This window comes from Calliopsis andreniformis, chromosome 3, assembly GCF_051401765.1.
Source record: "Calliopsis andreniformis isolate RMS-2024a chromosome 3, iyCalAndr_principal, whole genome shotgun sequence".
NCBI classification, from domain to species: domain Eukaryota; kingdom Metazoa; phylum Arthropoda; class Insecta; order Hymenoptera; family Andrenidae; genus Calliopsis; species Calliopsis andreniformis.
Window position 1 is genome coordinate 29,398,068 of NC_135064.1, and position 22,850 is coordinate 29,420,917.

The 22,850-nt window shown below is 37.0% G+C and overlaps 2 protein-coding genes across 4 annotated transcripts; one reads left to right on the forward strand and one right to left on the reverse strand.

Moving 5' to 3' along the window:
* Nucleotides 1-1,632: 1,632 nt before the first annotated feature.
* Nucleotides 1,633-19,443, forward strand: LOC143188965 (otoferlin). Of its 3 annotated transcripts, none has more exons than XM_076393531.1 (27): nt 1,633-2,061; nt 6,062-6,120; nt 7,695-7,883; nt 8,123-8,394; nt 9,366-9,633; nt 10,293-10,469; nt 10,654-10,716; nt 11,268-11,352; nt 12,278-12,621; nt 12,751-13,061; nt 13,183-13,426; nt 13,525-13,761; nt 13,843-14,151; nt 14,227-14,379; nt 14,488-14,688; nt 14,801-15,052; nt 15,555-15,856; nt 15,937-16,301; nt 16,386-16,568; nt 16,637-17,366; nt 17,440-17,610; nt 17,718-17,887; nt 17,952-18,270; nt 18,443-18,641; nt 18,726-18,944; nt 19,010-19,110; nt 19,263-19,443. In XM_076393531.1, exons 1-27 carry the CDS (start codon nt 1,983-1,985, stop codon nt 19,441-19,443), a joined length of 6,183 nt encoding a protein of 2,060 aa, XP_076249646.1. In that variant the 5' UTR covers nt 1,633-1,982. The 3 variants fall into 3 exon arrangements, with proteins under 3 accessions (XP_076249646.1, XP_076249647.1, XP_076249648.1); XM_076393532.1 differs by having other exon boundaries at nt 14,801-15,049; XM_076393533.1 differs by having other exon boundaries at nt 13,546-13,761.
* On the reverse strand, nt 19,227-22,481 carry Ns4 (Nucleostemin 4). Its single transcript, XM_076393537.1, has 5 exons — nt 22,343-22,481; nt 21,944-22,266; nt 21,224-21,869; nt 20,710-21,132; nt 19,227-20,623 (listed from the first exon to the last, which is right to left on the reverse strand). Exons 1-5 carry the CDS (start codon nt 22,428-22,430, stop codon nt 20,382-20,384), a joined length of 1,722 nt encoding a protein of 573 aa, XP_076249652.1. The 5' UTR covers nt 22,431-22,481; the 3' UTR covers nt 19,227-20,381.
* Nucleotides 22,482-22,850: the final 369 nt, after the last annotated feature.

Below are 22,850 nucleotides of genomic sequence, written 5' to 3' on the forward strand. Positions count from 1 at the left end.
TGTTCGTGACTGGACGATTTGATTCAATTTTTCCATCCATTTCTTGCGTTTTTAATTCTCTAATGGTTCATCCGTATTTTTACCGTCAAAATTGAATAGTGTTTTTCGTAGAATGCACAAAATTAACTGTTCAGAGTCTATTACGGAGTCTTTAAAACGACACGCAACTCGTGCTTTCGTTTTTCCAACAAGTTCAACGAAGAAAATTTCAGTATTAAATGGGGAGCCTTCTGGGCTGTTAAATCTTTTACCGTAAAGCTTTAAAGCGCTCCGTTCGAAATAATTTGACGAGAGAGAAATAAATATTTCCAGGCATATTTCTCATCGAGATTTTCAATGAAAATAATACGTTTGAGCGAATGTATCTAGATATATGCTTGTTACATCATTAATAAATAAAAAATAAAAAAAATACGGATTGTATAATTTGTTTTATTTTTATTTCCTAACTCAAATGCATAAAGCTTCCAATTAATCTACGAAGAACATTGCGTGAACATTTTCTCAAATAACATGTAATTCTATTCGCAATATCCTTAGAATTTAATACGATGCTTTAAGACAAAAACTGTCATTTTACAGGTACATTAAGTTACCGTTTCATTCAGAAGTTAGTAAGAGGGTACTTCTTAATTAGTCAGATTATGTACATCAACTGTTTGAGTAACTGTAGTAAGTTTGTAACAGACTTTAGAGAGGCAAGAAAATGAATATCTATCACAGGTAATTTAATTGGAAATATTGTCGGCTTCAAGATTATTTGGGCCGGTAGCACATTGATTTCATAACTAACGATTACTGATAAGCTTTTAATATTAAATACATTTTGATATTCGCCAGAATATCAGTGAAAGATTGAACTAATTATGATAGACGGGTTCGAGAGAAGTGATGAAAGGAAATGAGTATAACGAGAATCAATTATAAGCTTCGTATTATCGATACGTTTTCTGCTGATAGTCGATTATAATTTTCCTATCGAATATAATGTTGTATCATGTCTATGACACGGGCATAAAATATAACTTATTCAGGTATACCAACTCTACAGGCTATTCTATAAATATAAGTCTATATTTAACTTATATAAGTTTGTTGAATTCATCTTAATCTTTCCAGAGTGTTAGATACCATAAAACCTGAAGGAAACATTCAGTACACGAAATTATGTTCGTTAAAACTTTCCTGCTTCCTTGCGTTCATATTAGTAACTCTGGAGTCGCTCCTTTACAGCGGCACGAGTTCACTCAGTATATCAACTAAAAGCGAAAGGATGTCGTGGAATCTTGGCTCGGTTGACAGACTACAGCCCTCTTCGCGTGCATGCCGGCTATTCTGGCAATTTCCTAGCATTGAGAGGAAATCCCTGAAAGGGAGGAAGGACGGAAGGAAGGAAGGGACGTAGCATACGTCACCGATTACGCTGAGAGAATGCAGTGTGTAACGAAGTGATAGGGAGACGAAGCGAGGGTGAAAAGGTGGATGGCTGTGCCGATGACGCGTGATACGTGTGCAAGTAAAGGAGCAAGTGGCGCGTGCGCCAATTCCCCAGGATGGTAGAATGGGTAGGACGGTCAGGACACGGGGGTTGATCGAGGCGCGAACGCCAGTCTGTCCGACGGTATCCTCTACTTCGCCCGTTTGCATCCTCCCTCTTCACTCGCCGCGACATTAATATCGTGACTATTATTTCTCGTGACTAGACCGAAAACATTGCCCTTAACCCCGATACCATTCTTCGATTAGCACCATTGCGTTTCAGTGTGCGCGCACGATAAGTCTGCAAGTCGAACGTTTGCTCCCTTTCGAATTTGACCGTTCACCTCGATGCAGCGCGAGCGAAGATGATCGAACAACAGGACCAAGCGTGCGGTCTAACGATGTATTCGTGCCTCTCTTCCAATATACATGTATGTCTCATTGATCACGATTAATCCTCCGAAAGCCAAGTAACCGAAGTAGCCAAAGTAGAGGGTCAGAGAATGGCGCTCGTCGTTATCGTCAAGAACTTTCAAGGGCTTAAATGCAAAGGGGACAAGATTGTTAAGGTCGATTTCCGGGGTAAGTGTTACGAATAATGTATTTTACGATTAACTCGCGAGCGAAACGTTGCTGATCGTCGTCTCTCATTCGACCCATAATATTTACCGCAATTTCACGCATCGTGCACTACATATCTCTCTGTAGGCAAGCTTTCAAAGTTCCAAACTTAATTGAATTTGGGAGGGCCACTCGTGCGGGAAATGAGGATTTCTACTTCAAACATCTAGTTTCTGAGTTTCAGCTGCTTTATTGTAATTAAAATTCATTCCCCCATGGAATCTATGTATATCATACCGGTACGTATACTTTAGTATTTGATACGTTTGATATAACATTTCGAGATTGAACATTTCAAGACTAAACATTTCAAGACTGAAATTAAAATATAGTATATACGATTAGGGAACACGATAATTCGTAAATAACAGCTTCTAACAAATCGTTTCGCTAACGAATGAATAGAAATTTCAATGAACGGGACGTTAGTGACTGAAAGAAATGAATTAAAATGAACACTCTTGAATTAACAAGGTTTGAAAACTTTGAAATGACGTTGACTTGACAAACCGATGAAAGTTTGAATCAATTACGCGGTCGGTATACCGAATGAACGTGACAGTTGTTGCATGGTTGCGTGCATAATAACGAGAGGCTCTTTCACATTCATTTCTCTTAATTTTATGCTTTTGTCATATCATTTAATGCTCGCAAATGCTAGTTATTTCCATTTAAAACCTCATTTATCGCTTGCCAATTCTAGCATTTAGTTCTTTCATAGTATTTTTTTCTGTATAAAATTATACAGAGTTATCGATTAAAATTAACTGTTCTATAAATAAATGTGTCTCAATTTAGTACAGTTATCAATTCCGCCGTTTTACCGCTGTTAGTCAATTCGCGGTTTTCGGTATTTAATACGTTTATTGAGGATAGTTACCAGCAACGTACAGGTCGTAATTAACAACTTTTGTTTATCTTTCCCAAGAAATCAGATTCCGAAGGCAACGTAACTTGTAGTCTGTGGTACTTTAGCTATCCTTCGGACTACATTTTTGGTATGACGGCATTTAATTACATCACTTTTGTAACAACATTTCTTCGTTGGTAACTGTGAACAAACGCTTTCTCGTAGATTAGCAATTCGTTCTACCGAAATGTTCATTTCAGTTTTGGCTGTAGCATTCGGCCGCGAAAGCGTTCAAATCGTAACGTAAATGCGAGTTGAATTAATTAAAAACTTGATTATTTTCCTACTTGCCTACGTTCAGATACTATCTATATTTACATTTTAAACAATCACCTCCTTGAATAAAATAATAATGTTTCATGGGTAGAAAGTATAATCATTAAAATACTGTACAAATCGGGTACGTCTTCCTTTCTTTCCTCATATTTCCATATCGTAGACATTTATCTTCTACGGTTGCTACAAATCAATCACAGCTATGATAGAATACAAATTGCAATTCAAGCCGAAATGTTTAAATGAAACAAAAGTTTTCTCGTATCGTAGACGAGTTGCAATCACGTTTCCCCTTTGCTTCTTAACACTCCATTAGCGATTGAAACACTGTAAAAAAATTAAAGGGAAGTCTTAGAGAAACTTGAAACGGATCAAAATCCAACTTTTTTGTTTCCTGATGCACGAGGAAACACAGTAGACTAGTGTATTCCTCTATTATTTCTCAAACGCTTTGTATCGTACTACAGCATATCGAATCACCAGAGGAAGCAATACAGATATAATTGGTTTAGAGATTGATTTACACACGAGTAGTCGTTACGCGCATAGGAATATCATATATTTTACTAACCGCTCAGGTACATTTTCGTGAGATGAACACGTTTGATTGATATTTTGCTGCTCGTCAAATTGTTTCCATAATCTGTTGATTTTGAGGGAATGTTGCATCCTTGCTATATTTAAATGGACAGTATAATAGCATTGAAAATACTAACCAAAAAATATTGCACCTAACCCAGACCTACAATGTTATTCATAGGTGATTGTTCGGGATTTATAACATTACTCTCACGACTTGAACTCTGCTACGTTACTCGTAAAAGTTTGAGGACAGCTCGTGTCTTCGTAACTTTTGCCTTTCATCAATCTGTGAACATTCACCAATATAGGGTGAACACTACTGCTCCAAAACAGTTGAATTATATCGAAGAGAATACGAGTCGTCTCCAGAAAGTAACAATCTATTTTGTATTCAGAACTCAACAAACCCGTGTTTTATCCTTCTTTTATGCAAAGAGTTGTACAGGAACGTACAAGCTCAGCTGCAGGGATCAGCAGATTCAGGCTTTTGAAAATTTTAGTATTTCAAGATACTCTGTGGATTGAGTGGTCGCTGTACGTTAAGTCGCAACAGTGGAACAAATATTTCCGAAAGTTTTTTAAGTATTTCCGTCTTAGAAGCTGATTTTCCAAGTAGTAGGATTTCCTATTGGCAGTTAGTTGCCTTTAACACGTAGCATTTATGAAATGTTACAGTCTAGAAATAAGAAAAAGAAACGTTGATCATGAGATTAGCCGAGAAGGCGGGGGCAGCTTGTAAGCTGTCGAGTAAACACGATCGAGTGTAGGTACACGGTTTGAGCATTTAACAGAGCGTAAGCATGTAGAGGGTGCAACTGTAAAGGTTATCGATAAATTAAATGGACCAATGGCTATCGCGTCGCCTCGCGACATCCTGTAGAACATGAGCTCAAAGAGAAGTTGTAGAGTGAAAGACGCTAAAAGAGGCAGTTCTTGGAGGCGAAAATTTTATTTAATCATGGCTGGCCTAGTTCATGGAGTTCGCGTGACATAAAGTTGCACGTAAATCTTTTCTACTCGACCCCCTTAAATGTTACAATAGTATTCGTGTCTGCTTAATTAGCATGTATGGATATAAAGCCGATGTGACGTATCGCGGGAACAGCTTTTTTACCTTAATCGCATATATTTCGATCACAATTGCCGTTTCTGTAACACCTCGTATAACATTTTTTTCACATATCATCGTATCGTACATACATGTAAGCGCAGTCTTGCAACATATTTTGCGATGCATTTCTCTGCTATTTTTTATATACATGACGTTTTTATCTTTTTTAATATACATGGAGTTTATTACACTATAATATTAATTTATTTCAACGTACAAAGCTTATACTGATACATGTAATTAATACATGCATGTCTACGTAATATGAATGAGAATACCTACTTTATTTAATTCTTTTATTTCAAATCTGCGTTATACGATGGTATTTTTGACGAACCATGTAGCTAGTAAGAAATGTTCTCTTTTACGAGTTATTCTGCAATAAAGCTGAGTAACACGTGTAATAGAAACGCTGACTTCAATGTAACAGTATAGACATTTAAGACATGAGTCTGCGAGAATGTTTTAAGAGACACCGTTTCTTATTGATGAAAGGTATCATGAAACTTTATAGAGGGAAGCACTTTGTTTTTGATGAAATATAGTCTAATGAGGGGTCAAAAATGAGAAATGGGAGGATGTAGAAGAGAGGAAATTTGATGATTAAATAATATGGAAAGCGTAATAATTTTATTGTAAATTGTAAAAACTTGTAATAAATAAAGTTCCACATACACGTGGAAGATTGAAAGAGAAATTATTACAGTGTTTGCACGGTTCGTTATAAAATATCCATTAAAACTATTTATTTTACCATTTACTCTCTAACTAGCATCCATGAAATATTCATTGTGCAGCGAAACCTTGCATTTGCGTCTGAAGACGAAGTATAAAAGCTTTCTATAGATATCCGTTAGGAATTCTAGAGTATCGCCAAGATACCTTACAATGCTTCTAGAAGCTTTCCATTTTTTGCCTTACAGTTTTTATGTAAATCTAGCTTTACAGTTGAAATGTTTTTCTAATAACGCACATGTTCCCAATGTTACGTATTCATGTATATAAAAAGTTCATTTTTAATTGCTTCGCGTGATTTAGTTCAAAAATTATAATACATACATCGATATTTATTTTTGTCACAGGAGTCTCTCATTACTCGAAATATCTTGAAGATAGCGGAGATCACATTCCAGTAGATGAGGTAAGATTCTACAAGAAAGGACTACTATTTTTTCACTAAATAAATATTTAACATTGCCACGAAAGCCCTTCATTAGCGTGATGAAGTGTGAACATTATTAATGCGATGAACTACAGGATGCTGTCTACATTTCATAGTTAATGCTTATGCTTTGTAAGCTGGCGTGCCTAAATTGGTTCACGGCTAACGGGTAAATGAGTTGACTAAATTTTATACACGGGCGCTGGGTGTTTTGTACATTAAGCACTCACGGTGACCTAGTTTATTCTACGATTAAAACGAAGTTGACGAACACGTTCTTATGATTTAATGATGAAATATACAAGTGAACAGTCAACACAGGCATTTTCAGATATCTCATTTGTTTTCTTCGAAGATAGGTCTTTCCTTAAACGTGTTCTTTGTGCCGTTCTCTAAACTATTCCTATTATAAAATTAAACTATGGAAACTTCATACAATTAAGGAAGTTTGCGTTGTCATTTGCTATTTTCCCACGAGTTTTTTCTATTATAAGAAGAAACAAGAGTTATAGCATTCTCTAGCGAGAGGTTCGGTTACTATAAAAATGCAAATATCCAGATCATATGAGTAGTAAGACGTCACTGCTAAATGATGCGATTACCTCTTCTGAGACGATAATATATATGTTTTTGAACGCGTTTTGTGAACAATCGGTTCGTTTCATAGTTTCGTTCGTATTTTATGTCATGGTCGAAGGAAAAGTGCGTGATGATGGAATCGATTCACAAACAAGTCACCATCAGATGCATACAAAAGCATTTTAACACACCTGCTTATATGTATGTAGGTGCATCAAATTTCATAGATTTTATAATGTAAAATCAAATAGTACATTTTATTTTACCAGGATTATTTTACAGTTGACTTTAATTAGATTTTAGGAGCATAACTGTTCGACAAATAAGCGAACAAAACGTTTTTTCGTTAACAGACAATGCAAACGTCGACAGGTTCTCTACAAACCACATAAAATAAAATTCATTGAAAGCTTGTATCTTCTCCTTGAAACACAGGAATATAATAGTGTGTCAAGATAGTTCAGAAATTGATTAAAAAAAGTTCATTTCATTAAAAACAAAAAAATCCTGACACGTTGTCTATCTCTACAGCAAAATTTGTTCGGTGCCCTTCAAATTCTGCGGTTTACACAAGCTTCAATATATCTTTCAATCAACGCGCTGATCCAGATAGGAATTTTACGCATTCGACGCACGCGTAAATCTAGTAATCCATTACATTTAGTTGAAGCAAGTTAATCCCTACAACTACATCTTACTGATGCGTCGAATTTTCAGATTACTTGTACCGCCACACATTAATAAACCATCAACACTCGAAAATTTAAAGCCCGACGCAGAACTAATTTGGTTGCCGTATCGATTAATGACCATTTCTTCCATATAGATGAATTGTGCCACCAGATAACGATTATTCGTGCAACCCGTTACCATATTATTAGACATTAATTTACGAATGAATTCACTGTTTCGAGTAGCGTTTTGCACGCGATCGACACAACTTTCCCTCTTCAACTGAAACAATCTAATTTCAGAATTTCACCTGGAATTTAGGCAGACCTATTGACGAGGCGGAAATATTGCAATTAGCAGTGGTCTCACGCGGAGTTCTGAGAACGGAGAAAGTAATTGCTAAATATGGATTAGTACTACAAACTGTGATACGGGAGGGTCGTATCGTTGTCACCGATTCATTAGTAGATCTAAACAACAAACCAGTTCCGGTACGTTAGAACATACGTGTGTTATCTATATTCACGACAACAGCTTCCACATTCAGTACTGTTTATCACCTTTTATGTTTCCCTAAGTACTTTTTATGAAGCAAAATCGATTCAATAAATAATCAGTGTTACATGAAAAAAGAATTGAAACTGTTTCAACAAAGTATGTACGCATCTGCTCGTAAAATTCTGATTGACAAGAGTTTTTAACATATGGAAAATCTATGTGGTATGCGTAGGCAGTCGTTTGTTTTGAAATTCGATACAACCCTCCCGACGGAAGCTGCAGCTCGTATGCGGCTTCAGAAATAATGGAAGATGAGCAGCAAATGCTGATCGACATCGAGCAGAATATTGCAAATCTCGAGAAGAGTTTGGAGCAAGCGAATACCAGTGCTGCTAATGGCAAAAGGAGAGGCTCTTGGCAGAGTCTTGAAAAAACGTCCAAGAGAGGGTTCCTGCAAAGAGGTAGTTCAATGTCGACGGCTGACAAGTCACCCGATCGGAAGGGGTGAGAAATTTTTTATAACACGACATCTCTTCTGGAAATGCGTTTCGTTCTTTTTCTCTTTTTCTTTCTTCTTTTTTTTTCATTTTATTCCAGAGAAAGCGACAGAATCAGCAAAATGTAAATTTTACATCGACAAGCAATCTATTCACTTTATGTTTATGAATGAGAATATCAGTATTTCGTGTAGTAGTATTTTAGTTGAATTGAGTACCAGCTGATGACCTATTATTATCCTACACAAAAATATTTGCATAGTTTTATACGACTACCCTTTCATAGACAAGAAAATAAATAAGTTACATAAAAGGGCACGTTTTTGACTTTGCTGCTTGACATTTTACTGGTGCTCGCGTCTTAAAAAAGAGACGATTTCTATGAGTTTATACTGGTTTAAAGGATTCGCATTGAACGTGAAACACAATCATATCTTAGTCTTTACGAAATGTTAACACGAGACCTTCAGTATAAAGGTACATACAGGGTGTTCGAAAACAAGTGTCAGAAATTTTTAGGAGCTATTTTACGTGCCAAAATAAGACGAAAAATAAGAATGACAAAATTTCGCTTGAGCCTTCGTTTCCCAGTTAATTATCAAAAATACACCTAAAACGCGTGAGAAGTGTGTCTGGCCTGGGGCTTATTCTACTGCCAGTGTGCATTAGCCAGACCAGACTGTTAGACGCAAGCATATCAGTAGAATGGTTTCTCAAGTTAGGCACATTTCTCTTTAGTGACTTTTCTCTTATTTTGACAGGTAAAATCACTTCTTGAAATTTCTAAAACTTGTTGTCGAATACTTGTATACCTACGATGGTTCTTGACATGTACAATTCAGACCTGTAACGAGATATGACTACTTAAAAATGTGATAGTTGAAAATAAAACTTTACTAAGTTTGTATCAATAGATTTTTGCAACTCTATAAAACTAGATCATTCAATGCACCAACGTGTGAAATGTTTTTCGTGCAGCAAAGGTTCCACACTGAAGAGTATGAGATCCTTGATAAAGTTGGGCAAGCAAAGACCACCGAGAGCTCGATCCTGTGATAGTGGCTCTGATACTAAGGAATTACTTGAAAGAAGAGATTCCAGTTGTACAACTTCAAATGAACCATCGAGGACAAACTCGCTGACTTCTTTAGAAATGAATGCCTCTGATTACGATAGTCAGATCAGCGCGAATGCGATGGAATCACAAGACGTAATTGTCAAATCGACGAAAAAGCCAAAACCAAAGGTTGGGACAATTTAAGATGTTACGCTATTCTGCTCAAATTTTGCTTTTAAAATCTTTCTTTCCGCATTACTAAATTCACCGTACAAGAAGCCTATCCTGATCTATCGATCTATTGCATCTATTGCACCACTTGAATTTTTCTTCTACTAGCAACGCCATATGAGAAATTTCGCGATATGTTCGCTATGTTCGCGATAGAAATGATTTCTTTCAATTATGCAATCGCTCTTCACGGATGTCGATTCTGCAGTTCTTATTAGAAACCAGTCACCGTCGCGCATTTCGTGCTTCTGTCTTCACTATGTAGAAATGTGGAATCGAAGCTAATGAACGTTAGCAAGTTCTCGATATTTTCGCCGTCGTTCTCTGGAAGGGTAGTTAATTTATTCCATTGGGACCCCGTTGAGGGGTGATCCTACAAATACAATGGAAGAAGTTTTTCGTCCCTTCACACAAGCAAGGGAAAGGAAATAACTGAAGTTAATTGTGCGAGAAATTTCACCAGGTATTTTGTACAAAAATTCGTTTCCTCGTTTTCAGTTTCTCCAGAAATCGACGTAAAAGAACTTTTTTCTTTTAAACCTAAAAGGATGCACGTTGCGAAAGATCTCCCGGAAAAAAAACGGAATCTCCTGTTTTCACGAATTTACTTGTTACAGACCACCGATGTGGGACAAACTGCATTAAAGGCGCAAGATTATCAAGTTTGTATTACCATCATCGAAGCGAGACAACTAGCAGGTTTGAACATGGATCCGGTCGTCTGCGTACAAATTGGAGATCAACGGAAATACACCAGCGTCAAAGAATCTACAAATTGTCCATATTACAACGAAGTAAGTGTATCTTCTATGAATACGAAAATGTTTTGAAGCAAGTTAATTTCTACTTTACGCGAGTAACTTTAAATTGATTTAAATGAATTAACTGACTAGTTTATATTCTGCATATTTCTACAACACTTCTTTAACGTCTGAATCGTTTCAACGACATAATTTTTGCTTAATATTCTATTTCCAGTACTTTGTGTTCGACTTTCACATGCCGCCAGTAATGCTTTTTGATAAAATAATCATGCTCTCGGTAAGTCAAGCCTCGAATTTCAATCATTCCACAAAGCTACTACATTATTATAGAAGTTTAGAATTCGATCGCTTCGCTAGATAATTAGCGAATTAGCCTTCGTCGTTAATTTTCTATGAATATTGCGCCGCTAGTTAATTGCTAATCGCACTTTATTCTTAAGTAGAATATTACCAGCGTTTAAAATGCACGCATCGAATCGAAATAATTAGAATCTATTATTCTGAAGTATGCGTATGCTAACTATCGACAACGTTGGATTTGAATAAACAAATACTTTTATTTACCAGTTAGGTGACAAGGGAAAACAAACAATTGCTTTAGATTACTCCAAGTGCTCCGAAATCTTTTCCAATTGCAACTGTATTCAAAGTATTGGATTTCATTGTTAATAGTAATAATCGTTGAAACTCCTACTTAGAGCATTACCGTAGTAGAATTCGTGGAGGCAATTGACAGAGACGAAAGGAGCGGTGTTAATGCGTTGAATAGTAATAAATGAAAAGACAACTAAACGTTACTCGATGTGAATACCTTCTACTGGTACGCAGGTGCAGCAATCGCGGAATCTCTTACGCGCTAATCTAACGCTGGGCAGCTTTAAGTTAGACATCGCGACTGTATGGGCACAACCAGGTATTTTTCAATCGTCCGAAAGCGATCCTAAAGTCTATTCTTGATCATTTTGACTGTCTCATTTTCTGTCGTACTCGTGGTGATAAATCAGTTATGCAAACAAATGTATCATCAATAAAAATATTGAATGAAAGGAGCTTAAAGGTCAGAAAGCTGCTAAAATAGCGAAGAGAAGAGAAACAGAGGAGAGAAACTGATCATTAAAAAAAAATATTCGTAATAAAGGAATAATATTCAGATTATTCTCGGGTTTCACTTTCCATTTTTACCTCGTACCATCTCAGCGCATGTCACCTTCAATCTATTTGTGCGCACATCGCTTACTTCCTGAGTCATGCCGCTTCTGTCGCATAGAAAAATACTCCTTGCAATCAAATGTAGTAAGATATGCATAATAGAGAACACTGAGTTACCTTTTTAGTCCTTTTCATCCACAGGAATTACTTCCTCATAGAAGGTAGTAAGCTTAAAGTACGAAAGTAATTTAATTCAAGCCTAAGACTACCTTGTTACGATCCGATGAATAGGTACGAAATACGCTGTTCCTTTACAAAGGTAATACTATTCTCGACTGCGCTTTCCGCTTGAACAATAGTGTGATTTAAATAATACACCCTCTCTGAGAGAATTGTCTAAATATATCATTCACGTGTATCATTTCAATGATCCTGTGAATCGATATAAATCATATACATATACATATGTATAAAAGGAATTTTCCAACGATACAAGGGTGCATCGGAAGCGGATGACTGCTGAGTTGCATCTTCCTTCACATGTTCACCGATCATACCTCTAATAAGTGACGTACATGATCGTTCGTAAGATGTTCTTTCGCTACAATTTTCTTCTTTCTTCGTATTGCCATTCGAATATCATCAAAAAATTCTGTATTTATCCCACGTAACACACATCCATTCTCCAGATCACCAATTTTATCACAAATGGGCTCTGCTAACGGATCCAGATGACGTGGCTGGAGGTCCAAAGGGCTACTTAAAGTGTGATATAAGCGTGATTGGGAAAGGCGACGTCGTGAAAATTCCTCCTAAGAGCGAGAAAGATGAAGACGATATTGAGGGAAACCTCTTGCTACCAGACGGAGTGCCCATCGAGAGGCAAAGAGCAAGGTTCATCGTAAAAGTGTACAGAGCGGATGGTTTGCCAAAGATGAACAGCAGCATAATGGCAAACGTGAAAAAAGCCTTTACAGGCGAAGTCAAGGATCTCGTGGATCCTTACGTTCAAGTGTCCTTCGCCGGTTTAACCGTAAGATCAATTGAATCTTCTAGAAATTCGATAACTTATTTAGGTTCTTGTTACCTGTGAAATTGAATATTCTTCATTTTGTCCAATGGCCATATTGAAAAAATGGGAAAACGTCTATTACTGATTCAGGGTAAGACGAGTGTCAAGAGGCACAGTTACGCGCCAATTTGGAACGAACAAATCATTTTCACGGAAATGTTTCCACCCCTCTGTCAAAGGATTAAAATTCAACTATGCGACAACGACCCGGTTCACGCTACCGTGATCGGTACACACTTTGTCGATTTGAAGCAAATCAGCAACGACGGCGAGAAAGGATTTTTGCCTACTTTCGGTCCTGCTTTCATTCACTTTTATGGTAGCATCAGGGACTACAGCCTTATCGATGAACACTCGACTCTGAACACTGGATTGGGAGAAGGAATCTCTTACAGAGCAAGGTTTCTCTTCGTTCCGATCTCATATCATAAAATAATATTACCATAGGAGATATAACATTTCCGTTGAAATCGATTTGCTTTAGTTGCTTCAAAAATTATATGATTATGTCTCGTCTCCTAGGTTACTGATAGCAATTAGAACAGAAATAACCGATAACGTCGAGATGACTCCATCGGAGGTCGAAGTAGAGCCCACTGTGCCAATTAATGAATCCGCTTACGCCAGGAATGAAGAATTTTTTCTTTTCGCTACAATAATGGATGCTACAATGATCGATAAGAAGCTTGGAGACAAACCGATGTACTTTGAAATATCAATAGGAAACGCGGGCAATGCTTTGGACGGTCATAACGAAAGTTCCAAAGTAAGAACCAAATTAAATACTTATCGATTTCTTGACATTGCATCGTTACCTGTGTATAGCAGCAACAAATAGGAACAAATTGAATTAATCGTTATCAGATGTGCGACATGGGTTCAAAGGGTGGTACGGCCGATGACCAAGAGGAGTTGCAGGAAGTTGTAAGTGGTTCCTGGCAGAGTACTACTTCAGCGTGTAAACCAATGACACATGACAAAATTTATTACTTTTTACCTTATTGGGATAACAAACCTTGTCTCCACGTTAGAAGTATCTGGCCGGATTATAGGCGTAGAATGTACAATAGTAATATAATTAGCAAAATTGCCGAAAAATTGGTAAGTAGAAGAAATAAAGAAAAAAATTGTTTCAAGTGGTAGAAGAATCTTACGAGTACCTCGTTTTTCACTGGCAATCAGGAAGAAGGCTTGTCCGAGGCCCAAATGCACGTCGATGACTCGTCCAGTGAGAAAATATTGAAGTCGACGCTGGAGGAACTGAGCAGCAACTGTAATCGATATGTTAGTATCAACAAATCGAGTCTTACTGGACCAGGAGTTGGGAAGACGAAGCTCGATAAAGAGAGGACAAAAGTGTGTCAGAGGGAACTGGAAAATATAGGGACCATGTCGAGAAATCTGAAAGCAATCGTCACCAAGAATAGTTTTAAGGAAAGGATCAAAACAGCTCAGGGTTATTTGCAAAAGTTAAAGTTCCTCATCGAAGATGTGAGCATGTTTGAAATCTTAAATGTCTACAGATACTTTGTGCCCTTCTCTAATCAGTGACAAATCCATTTTCAGCCTCAAGATTCGTTGCCGGACGTTTTTATTTGGGTAATTAGTAATGGACGACGAGTGGCTTATCAGAGAATACCTGGAAGAGACTTAATTTATTCGATAGTTGATGAGGAATGTGGTAAATACTGTGGGAAAGTGCAAACAATGTTTCTTAAGGTATAGTGGTTTCAATATTCGAGTACACTATGGAGGCTTTTTTTTTATTTCATAGAGTTAAAATTAAACTAGTGGTCATTGTATGACTGGAATTCTCTCCTTCGATAGCTTCCAGGAAAGAAAAGGTATGGCCCTTCTGGCTGGGCAATACAGACGAAGCTTCAAGTTTACATGTGGCTAGGGATCTTGAAACACAAGAAATACTTCATCCAAGGATTACCAAAGGGTTACGAACTCGGTCACGAACTTAGGAACGTCGATAGACCACGCGCTCTACCACCGATCGTTATACATTACGTTGAAAAACACGTGGGTGTTTTACAATTCCATTAATTGGCATATTTTAATAGAAAATAAAATCTAATTTATTAAAAATCTGCCTTGATTTATTTAATAATCTTTTCTTATGATTATCAAGTAGAAATTCCAGTTGAGAGCACACATGTATCAAGCCCGATCTTTGATCGGTAGTGACGCATCTGGTCTTTCGGATCCATTCGCAAGAGTAATATGCGGTGAATTTTGCAAATCTACGCAAGTGATCGATGAAACCCTGAGTCCTACTTGGGACGAACTCCTTCTCTTCGAAGACATCTTGATTTATGGAACGGGCGAAGAAATAAAAAAGGATCCACCGTCGATCGTCATAGAAATTTTCGACCAAGATAAAGTGGTACGTGACGGTCAAAGCTCTTCTTCTATAAATTATGCTTTAACTTTCGATACAATACAATGATCCAGTGAATGAGAAGAAAATTTTCGAAAAATCATTATTCTCAAGCATCTTACGTATATCTAATTCCCTTTTTACAGAGTCATTTAATAACTATGGACATAACACTACACGAGGGCTCCACATTAACAGTTTGTATACTACATACAATATCCATACAACATCGAAAAACACGATATATCACATGTCATCACACCTGACCCTCATGGGTATTAGAAGTACGCACAAAAACACGCTTCCACATTCCACTCCTCGATCATACCAACATTTTGCTAATGACACCAATGTAGGTAAAGCTTTCTCTGACGCATTATAATGTTTGTTAGACTTACACTTTTCTCTACCGTTTCCTCTTCTAAATATACGGGTAGAGAGTTTAAGAGACAAATCGCGAATAAATGATATAAATAGTTCATACGCAAGAGTTGCTGTAACGTTTCAGGGCAAATCAGAATATATAGGACGTGCAGTCTCTCGACCACACGTTAAACTTGCCTCAGAATCTTACATACCACCAGAATTTCCTCCCTCTTTGGAGTGGTACGACGTAACTAGAGGCGCTGCAAGGGCAGGAGAACTTCTTGCGGTTTTCGAGTTGCTCGAATACCCTTCAACAAAAGATTATGGATTCCCAACGCTGCCAGACCCAAAGGAAAGGGGGTCACAGACAGCTACAATTCCCCAGGATCAAGGGCCAATCCTTCCAGTACCAATTGGTATTCGACCAACTTTGTCCAAATATCGGTAATATGTATTAATTTATTATTAATGTATTAATACTGCAAAATCGTTAGCTATATGTACTCTATCGTTGTCTAATATAGGATCGAAGTCTTGTTTTGGGGCTTAAGAGATTTGAAAAGAATACATTTGTTGACTGTGGATAAACCACGCGTGGATGTCGAATGCGCCGGTCACATTCTCTATTCTTCGGTCATAGCGAATGCAAGGAAGAATCCCAATTTCAACACGCCCATCAAGTTCATGGAGCTGGAGTTACCGGAACAGGAACTTTATCGACCACCCTTAACAATCAGGGCAGTAGACTGCAGAAGCTTTGGCCGTTACACTCTCGTTGGCACGCACACAATAAATTCGATTCACCGGTACATGTACTGTCCGCAGACAAAGAGAGCAAAGGAAGCAGAGGAAAGGAAGAAGAATTTGTACCAGTTGCAGCAATATGCTGGTAAAAAAAGTTGTCTCGCGAATCAAAGTAGATTAATTATTATAATAGTTGTGCATTCTCTTCACCTTCTTTCTTTTTACGTAGGTTTCGATATGTCGAAGATAAGGTATCAGCAGACATCTTTGCCGGAGTCTTTAGCTGATCTCGAACTGAATTGCGGAGATACGATCATCACTTTGGGTTTGGAGTTAGGTTGGCCGACGAAGAAAGACAAAACGGAGCAAAATATGCGGCGAAAGCAAAGTCTAGTCAACGATGGAAGCACCGGTGAGTCTATTCTGCACTTTCTAAATACAGAATGTATTGATGTTGAAAATTTGACTATAATTCCTTAGGAGATTTCAGTATGTTTGACGATGGAGACGGTTGTCAGGACTGGTGGACCAAATATTTTGCTTCCGTGGAAGCGATGATAGAAGAAAACAAGGAGCTACGTAGAGAGAAATCAATTCTTCAGACACAGCAAAATGGCACCGCCCCGATGACTCTGGACGAAATGTACAGTCAAAACCAAGCAAATGCCTCGGGAGAGAAGAGCCCCGGTGTCACGGCTAAAAAGCTCTTCAGCCTAAAGTCGTCCGCGAACGCAGCAAAATTCGTTTCAAAGCTCAGTCCTAAGCAGGCATACCGAAAGTTCTCTAAAACAGCTCTCTTGAAAATCTATCCGAACGAATTGGAAGCTCAGCCAGAATTCGAGCAGTTCAAAGAGTGGTTGCACACGTTTGAACTGTATCGGGGTAAAAAAACTGGGGACGAGCCTGAAGACGAATCTAGAATAGTCGGAAGTTTCAAAGGCGCTTTAAAGGTTTACAAGTGGCCCCTTCCTAAAGACGTGTTAGATCATACGGTGATGGGTTTCGACCCGCAATATGGTTTTTTTCAAGGTGTACCTTCGAACGAACCGATTCACGTACTAGTACGAGTGTATATAGTCAAGGGGAATGATCTTCATCCCAGCGATCTAAATGGAAAGGCAGATCCTTACGTAGTCTTGCAACTGGGTGGCAAAAGGATCAGCGATAAGGAGAATTACGTATCGAAACAACTCAATCCTGTTTTTGGCAAGTAAGTCAATGAAAACAGTAAGACTGTATTTAATGAGAATCTATTCAACGATTTCATGCATTTTACTTGCAAGGTGTTTCGAAATAGAGGCAACATTTCCTCAGGACTCTTTACTGACCATTCAAGTATTGGATTGGGACTTGGTTGGTGCAGACGATATGATCGGCGAAACGAAAATTGATTTGGAAAATCGATTCTATAGCAGACACCGAGCTACTTGCGGCTTAGCCAAAAGATATGACGAGTAAGTTTGTTATAATTTCAATAACACCTAACCCAGACCTATTGTTTCCTTCCAAACGAAACCACTTGAAGAAAGAGACATGATTTATTGAATTCTAAATATTGCAGATCTGGTTACAACAAATGGAGAGATGCAACGAAACCGACACAAATATTATCGAAACTCTGTAAAGAGGGAAAGGTAGACGGCCCTGTATATTCGCATGGTCGAGTGACCATTGGCAGGAAAACCTTTTCTCTGTCGAACGAAGAAATGGAATTCTACGTTCATACAAAAGGTATTCTTATATGAGCTAAATTTTTCATTTTCATAATTGTAAGGGAGAGATATTACTCTTTCAGGTATAGAAGAACACCTTGCTTTAGCGGTTCTTCATCAATGGCCCGCTTTTCCAAGAATTGGCTGCGCCCTGATTCCCGAGCACGTAGAAACGCGTCCCCTGTACAATCCTGAGAAACCAGGGATCGAGCAAGGGAAACTGGAAATGTGGGTCGACATGTTTCCCATGGACATGCCTTCGCCAGGACCATCGATCGACATATCCCCGAGAAAGCCAAAAAGCTATGAACTCAGAATTATTATTTGGAACACGGACGATGTTGTGTTGGAAGATGATGCTTTCTTTACTGGCGAAAAGATGAGCGACATTTACGTAAAAGGGTATTACATATGTATAACTGTTAAAAGAATTTACGGTATTATATGTATTTTCATACATACATACATACATACATACATACATACATACATACATACGTACATACGTACATACGTACATACGTACATACGTACATACGTACATACATTGTGTAACATTATGTGGTTTTGATAGATGGCTAAAGGGACCAGAAGACTGTCAATCGACGGATATTCACTATCGATCTCTAACCGGGGAGGGAAATTTCAATTGGCGTTTTATATTTCCATTCGATTATCTTGTGGCAGAGGAGAAAATCGTTATCAATCGGAAAGAGAGTCTTTTCAGCTGGGATGAAACAGAATGTAAAATACCAGCCCGTTTGGAGTTACAAGTAATGAAATTCTGTATTAAAAGAATATTTGTACTTATAGTGTTTTTAGAATTTCTAAAATCTTTGGAATATTCGCTTTCTTAGGTCTGGGATGCAGATCATTTTTCAGCGGACGATTTCCTTGGCGCTATTACCCTCGATTTAAACCGGTTTCCTCGTGGTGCAAAGAATAGCAAACTTTGCACGTTAAGTATGCTCAAGACCGACGGATCCGTGCCAACAGTGAACATTTTTAAACAAAAACGAATAAAAGGCTGGTGGCCATTTTATGTAAAGAAGGAGAATGAGGATATGGAACTAACGGTAAATTTCAATTTTATTCGCATTATACGACATTATAATAATATTTTGCGTTACAATAATCCCAGGGCAAAGTGGAAGCTGAAATTCATTTGGTAACGAAAGAAGAAGCTGAGAAAAATCCCGCGGGATTTGGTAGAAATGAACCAGACCCACTTGACAAACCAAAGTGAGTCTTTCATTATTTTGTTACATTGCAACAGATTAACACAAATAGTAACGCTAATTCGCAAAAATATTATACTTATTTGAAACGTAATATATATGTATATCGAAGACAAAAAGTTTACAATAACCATAATAATTTATTCTTTATTTCAGTCGTCCGGATGCGTCTTTCATGTGGTTTTTGAATCCTTTGAAGTCTATTAAGTATATTGTATGGCATAATTATAAATGGACAATTTTGAAAGCTTTCCTAATTATTGGATTAATAATACTCGTATTATTGTTCTTTTATGCGATACCCGGTTATTCTGTTAAAAAATTATTAGGAGCTTAGACTTACGAGTTTGATGTTTTAGTTACATCTATTTAATAGTTGAAATAGGAAAGGAGACATTTTGATAAGGGACAAAGTTGATCATTTACTCTTGCATGTAACGAAATATTTCACAAAATCTTCCTCTTCAGTACTAATTCGTATCAGTAATGACGTCATCGTTCCGTTTTATGTGTGTAATATAATTACACAATTATTATATATATATACACATACGCACACGCACTCACATATATTATACGTATTCAGGATGTTTCGTAATCTTTCGCTCAAACGAAAAAATAGCAATTCTACGTGAAAAAATAATTTAAAGGTATGAAATATTTTTTGATTTCACTGATCGCTTTCAGGAAAATTAATACTGATACCCTCGGTGAGTACGCCTACCTCGGAGTACAGGTTTGGACGGCAAAGAAACAGATTAAGACAAGGGAAAGTATAGTTTATGCTTATGCAATCGATTTCGAAACATCCTGTATATTGTTTAGTACAGTAAAAATAAATTATTTTTCGAAAATATAATATTTATCCACCTCATATTATATCTTACTATATGTACCAATTCCATAGGCCTTAAAATATGAATCATCTAGTATAATCCATAGTACTTTAGATGGCTTATATATTTCGTTTGTGTAAGTTACTTTAAACAGAGAAATAAAAAGTACTCCGTTTCGCTAAAAAACAATCATCTTTACTAAATTGTTGCTGTATAGTGGACCAACGAAATATAGTAGCAAATATCGCAGTGTATATAAATAATAACGTAATGAATATAACAAATAATTAAGAATAATTAGATGTAGAACAATAATGCGAGTAGTATATAATGTTTTTATGGGACAGTCTCGTTGTAAATAGATAGCTTAACATAAATAAAATGTAATTGCGGATTAATAAAAAGAAATAACAAACTGACTAATAAACCATTAATCATTTTATAAATCCGCAGACAATGCTTCAAATTTATTAACCACATGCGGTATTTCTGATTTTTCGTCGGAAGTATCATCTGAATTATCAGATATTTGCTCCTTCGCAAGTTGTTCCAGCGGTTCCTCTGTATCTTCTTCGTCTTCGGATGAAAGATACATTTTTCCGGGATCGTTAAAATCTTCTTCTTTATTTCTAGCTTGAATCCATGCCACGGTTTCAACATCTGGATGTTTCTCCCATTTTTCTGAATATTTATACATGTTACAGGATACGAATTAATTATAATTATAAATAGTAACTTACATTTATTGGAACATCATGAAGTATTACCTTTATTAAGAATCCATTCTGGTGGATAAACATAGATACAAATTTTTCCTTCAAGTGCCATTCTTAATAATGAATTAGCTGCTCTGTATGTATCAAGTCGAGCAGCTCGTGCAGTTATAAAATTTCGTTTAGCAGCCCAAGCATCGCAAATATCCATAGCGGACCATGTATCGTCATTATCTTGATGCTGTAAGCTGAGCAACTTCGGCAAATCTATTCTTTCGGCTAAAAATTTAATCGTACTGTACGGTTCTCTAACTTGAGCTATCGGAAAAGAACCCATCAATATTTGTAGTTGTTTTGGAACGGTTGACGGAAATACTAATCCAGGACAATCACAAAGACACACGGTCTTTGTAAGGAATATAGTTTGAAAATGTTTAGTATGTCCAGGTGTGCGCGACACACTTACAACTTTCTTTCCTACAATATACATTAACAATTTACATTTTCATGTTTACACATTGTTATTTCTTCAAATTTAGGCGTTTAAAATGTAATTATTTATATTTACCCATTAATGCGTTCATTAAAGATGATTTTCCAACATTTGGAGTTCCAATACATCCAATAGTCAATACCCCATTTTTATATCGTTCATGCTCAAAATAACTTATATCTTCTTTCCCTATGGTAGTACTATCTTTATGATCAACATCGTCTAGATCAAACTCCATTTGCATTTCTTCCTGAATTTTGTCATGCCAAGAAGTTAGATCCACTTTATCTTCGACAATGTCTTTACAGATGTCTAATAGCTTTTGAGCACCTTCTGCTGCCATTCTTAATTTCCCTTTTCTACGTCTCTTTTTTAATCCTTCTGTTTCATTTATATTGCCACGTAAATTATAGGTAGGATAGGAAGTGAACATTAAGATATGTAGTCTAGGATATTTAGCATGAAAGTATTCCTTCCATGCTACTACTAATGCCGGTGGAGCTAAATCAACTTTATTTAATACTAGAATCATGTCCTTTTCCAGCTCATTCGTTATATGATGGTATAAGTACGGGGGAAACATTAGAACTGGATATCTGATGTCAACAATAATTAATAAAACATCAGACATTTCTAAAACTCTCCATAACTGCCTCCAAGTTTCTAAATTTAATTCAAAATAACTAATAGTGCTCAATTTTTCCATATTTCTCAGATACTCCTAAGGGTGACAAGTTATTAGCTAATCCTAAAGCTATATAAAAATAAATGTAAATGAAAATTTCTGTTGCTTACTGTAAAGTATCTTTCTTCTCTTAATTCTAACTGTTCTTTTGTCATATCGAAGTTCCATGGTGGTCTTTTGGGCATATCAACTTCAGGTGGAAAATAGTCATCTGAGATCTCTTGTTCTTTAACAGATAAGGGTTTAATAGTACTCCTAGCTAATTCTTTTCGTTTCATTAGCTCCTCTTTACTTTCTTGAAAAAATTGTAAAGTATATCTGTTTCTAGACACATTATTGTCTTTTGGTTGCTTGTTAATCTTCTGTATAACATTTTGTTCGTAGTCGTTGACGTTACTTGAACTTTCTTCATCTCCCCTGCTATGACTTCCACCTATGAATTATAACGTTAAAAGAATAAAATCTAACATAACTACTAACATTTATCAATATTACTACGTTATACGTACTAAGTAAAGTTTGTCGTTGTTTCTTAGCCTGCAACTGCTGCCTCTTTGCTTTGCCACTAAATGGTTTTTTCCTTGTTCCTTGAGGCATGTTTTCGTCTGTACTAACCTCAAGAATTTAACACAGATATTCTTAAAGTATTTCTCGAAATAGACAAGTAGATTAAGTGTTCAGTATTTTATTGTAAATTCTGTTCTTTAACATGCTGCAATTGCTACACGAGTAATTTAATACGTCAATCACGTCAATTGGAGGTTGGAGCCAGTTGGAACTAGTTGGAATAACAGGCAAACTGCAATATCGACTTCGTAAAACGAAACAAAACGACATTGGATAGTCTTACGCCCTCTGAACATGTCCAATGCTCAAGCATGCTCAAGAATGATCGTGCTGGAAAATGGTGCGATTCAAGTAGTCACAGGGTCACAGAGCTATTCTACTGTTACGCGTACACGTTACACTGGCTGGCTGGGCTGGAGGGCTGGACTGGGCTGGACTCTGGACAGATGT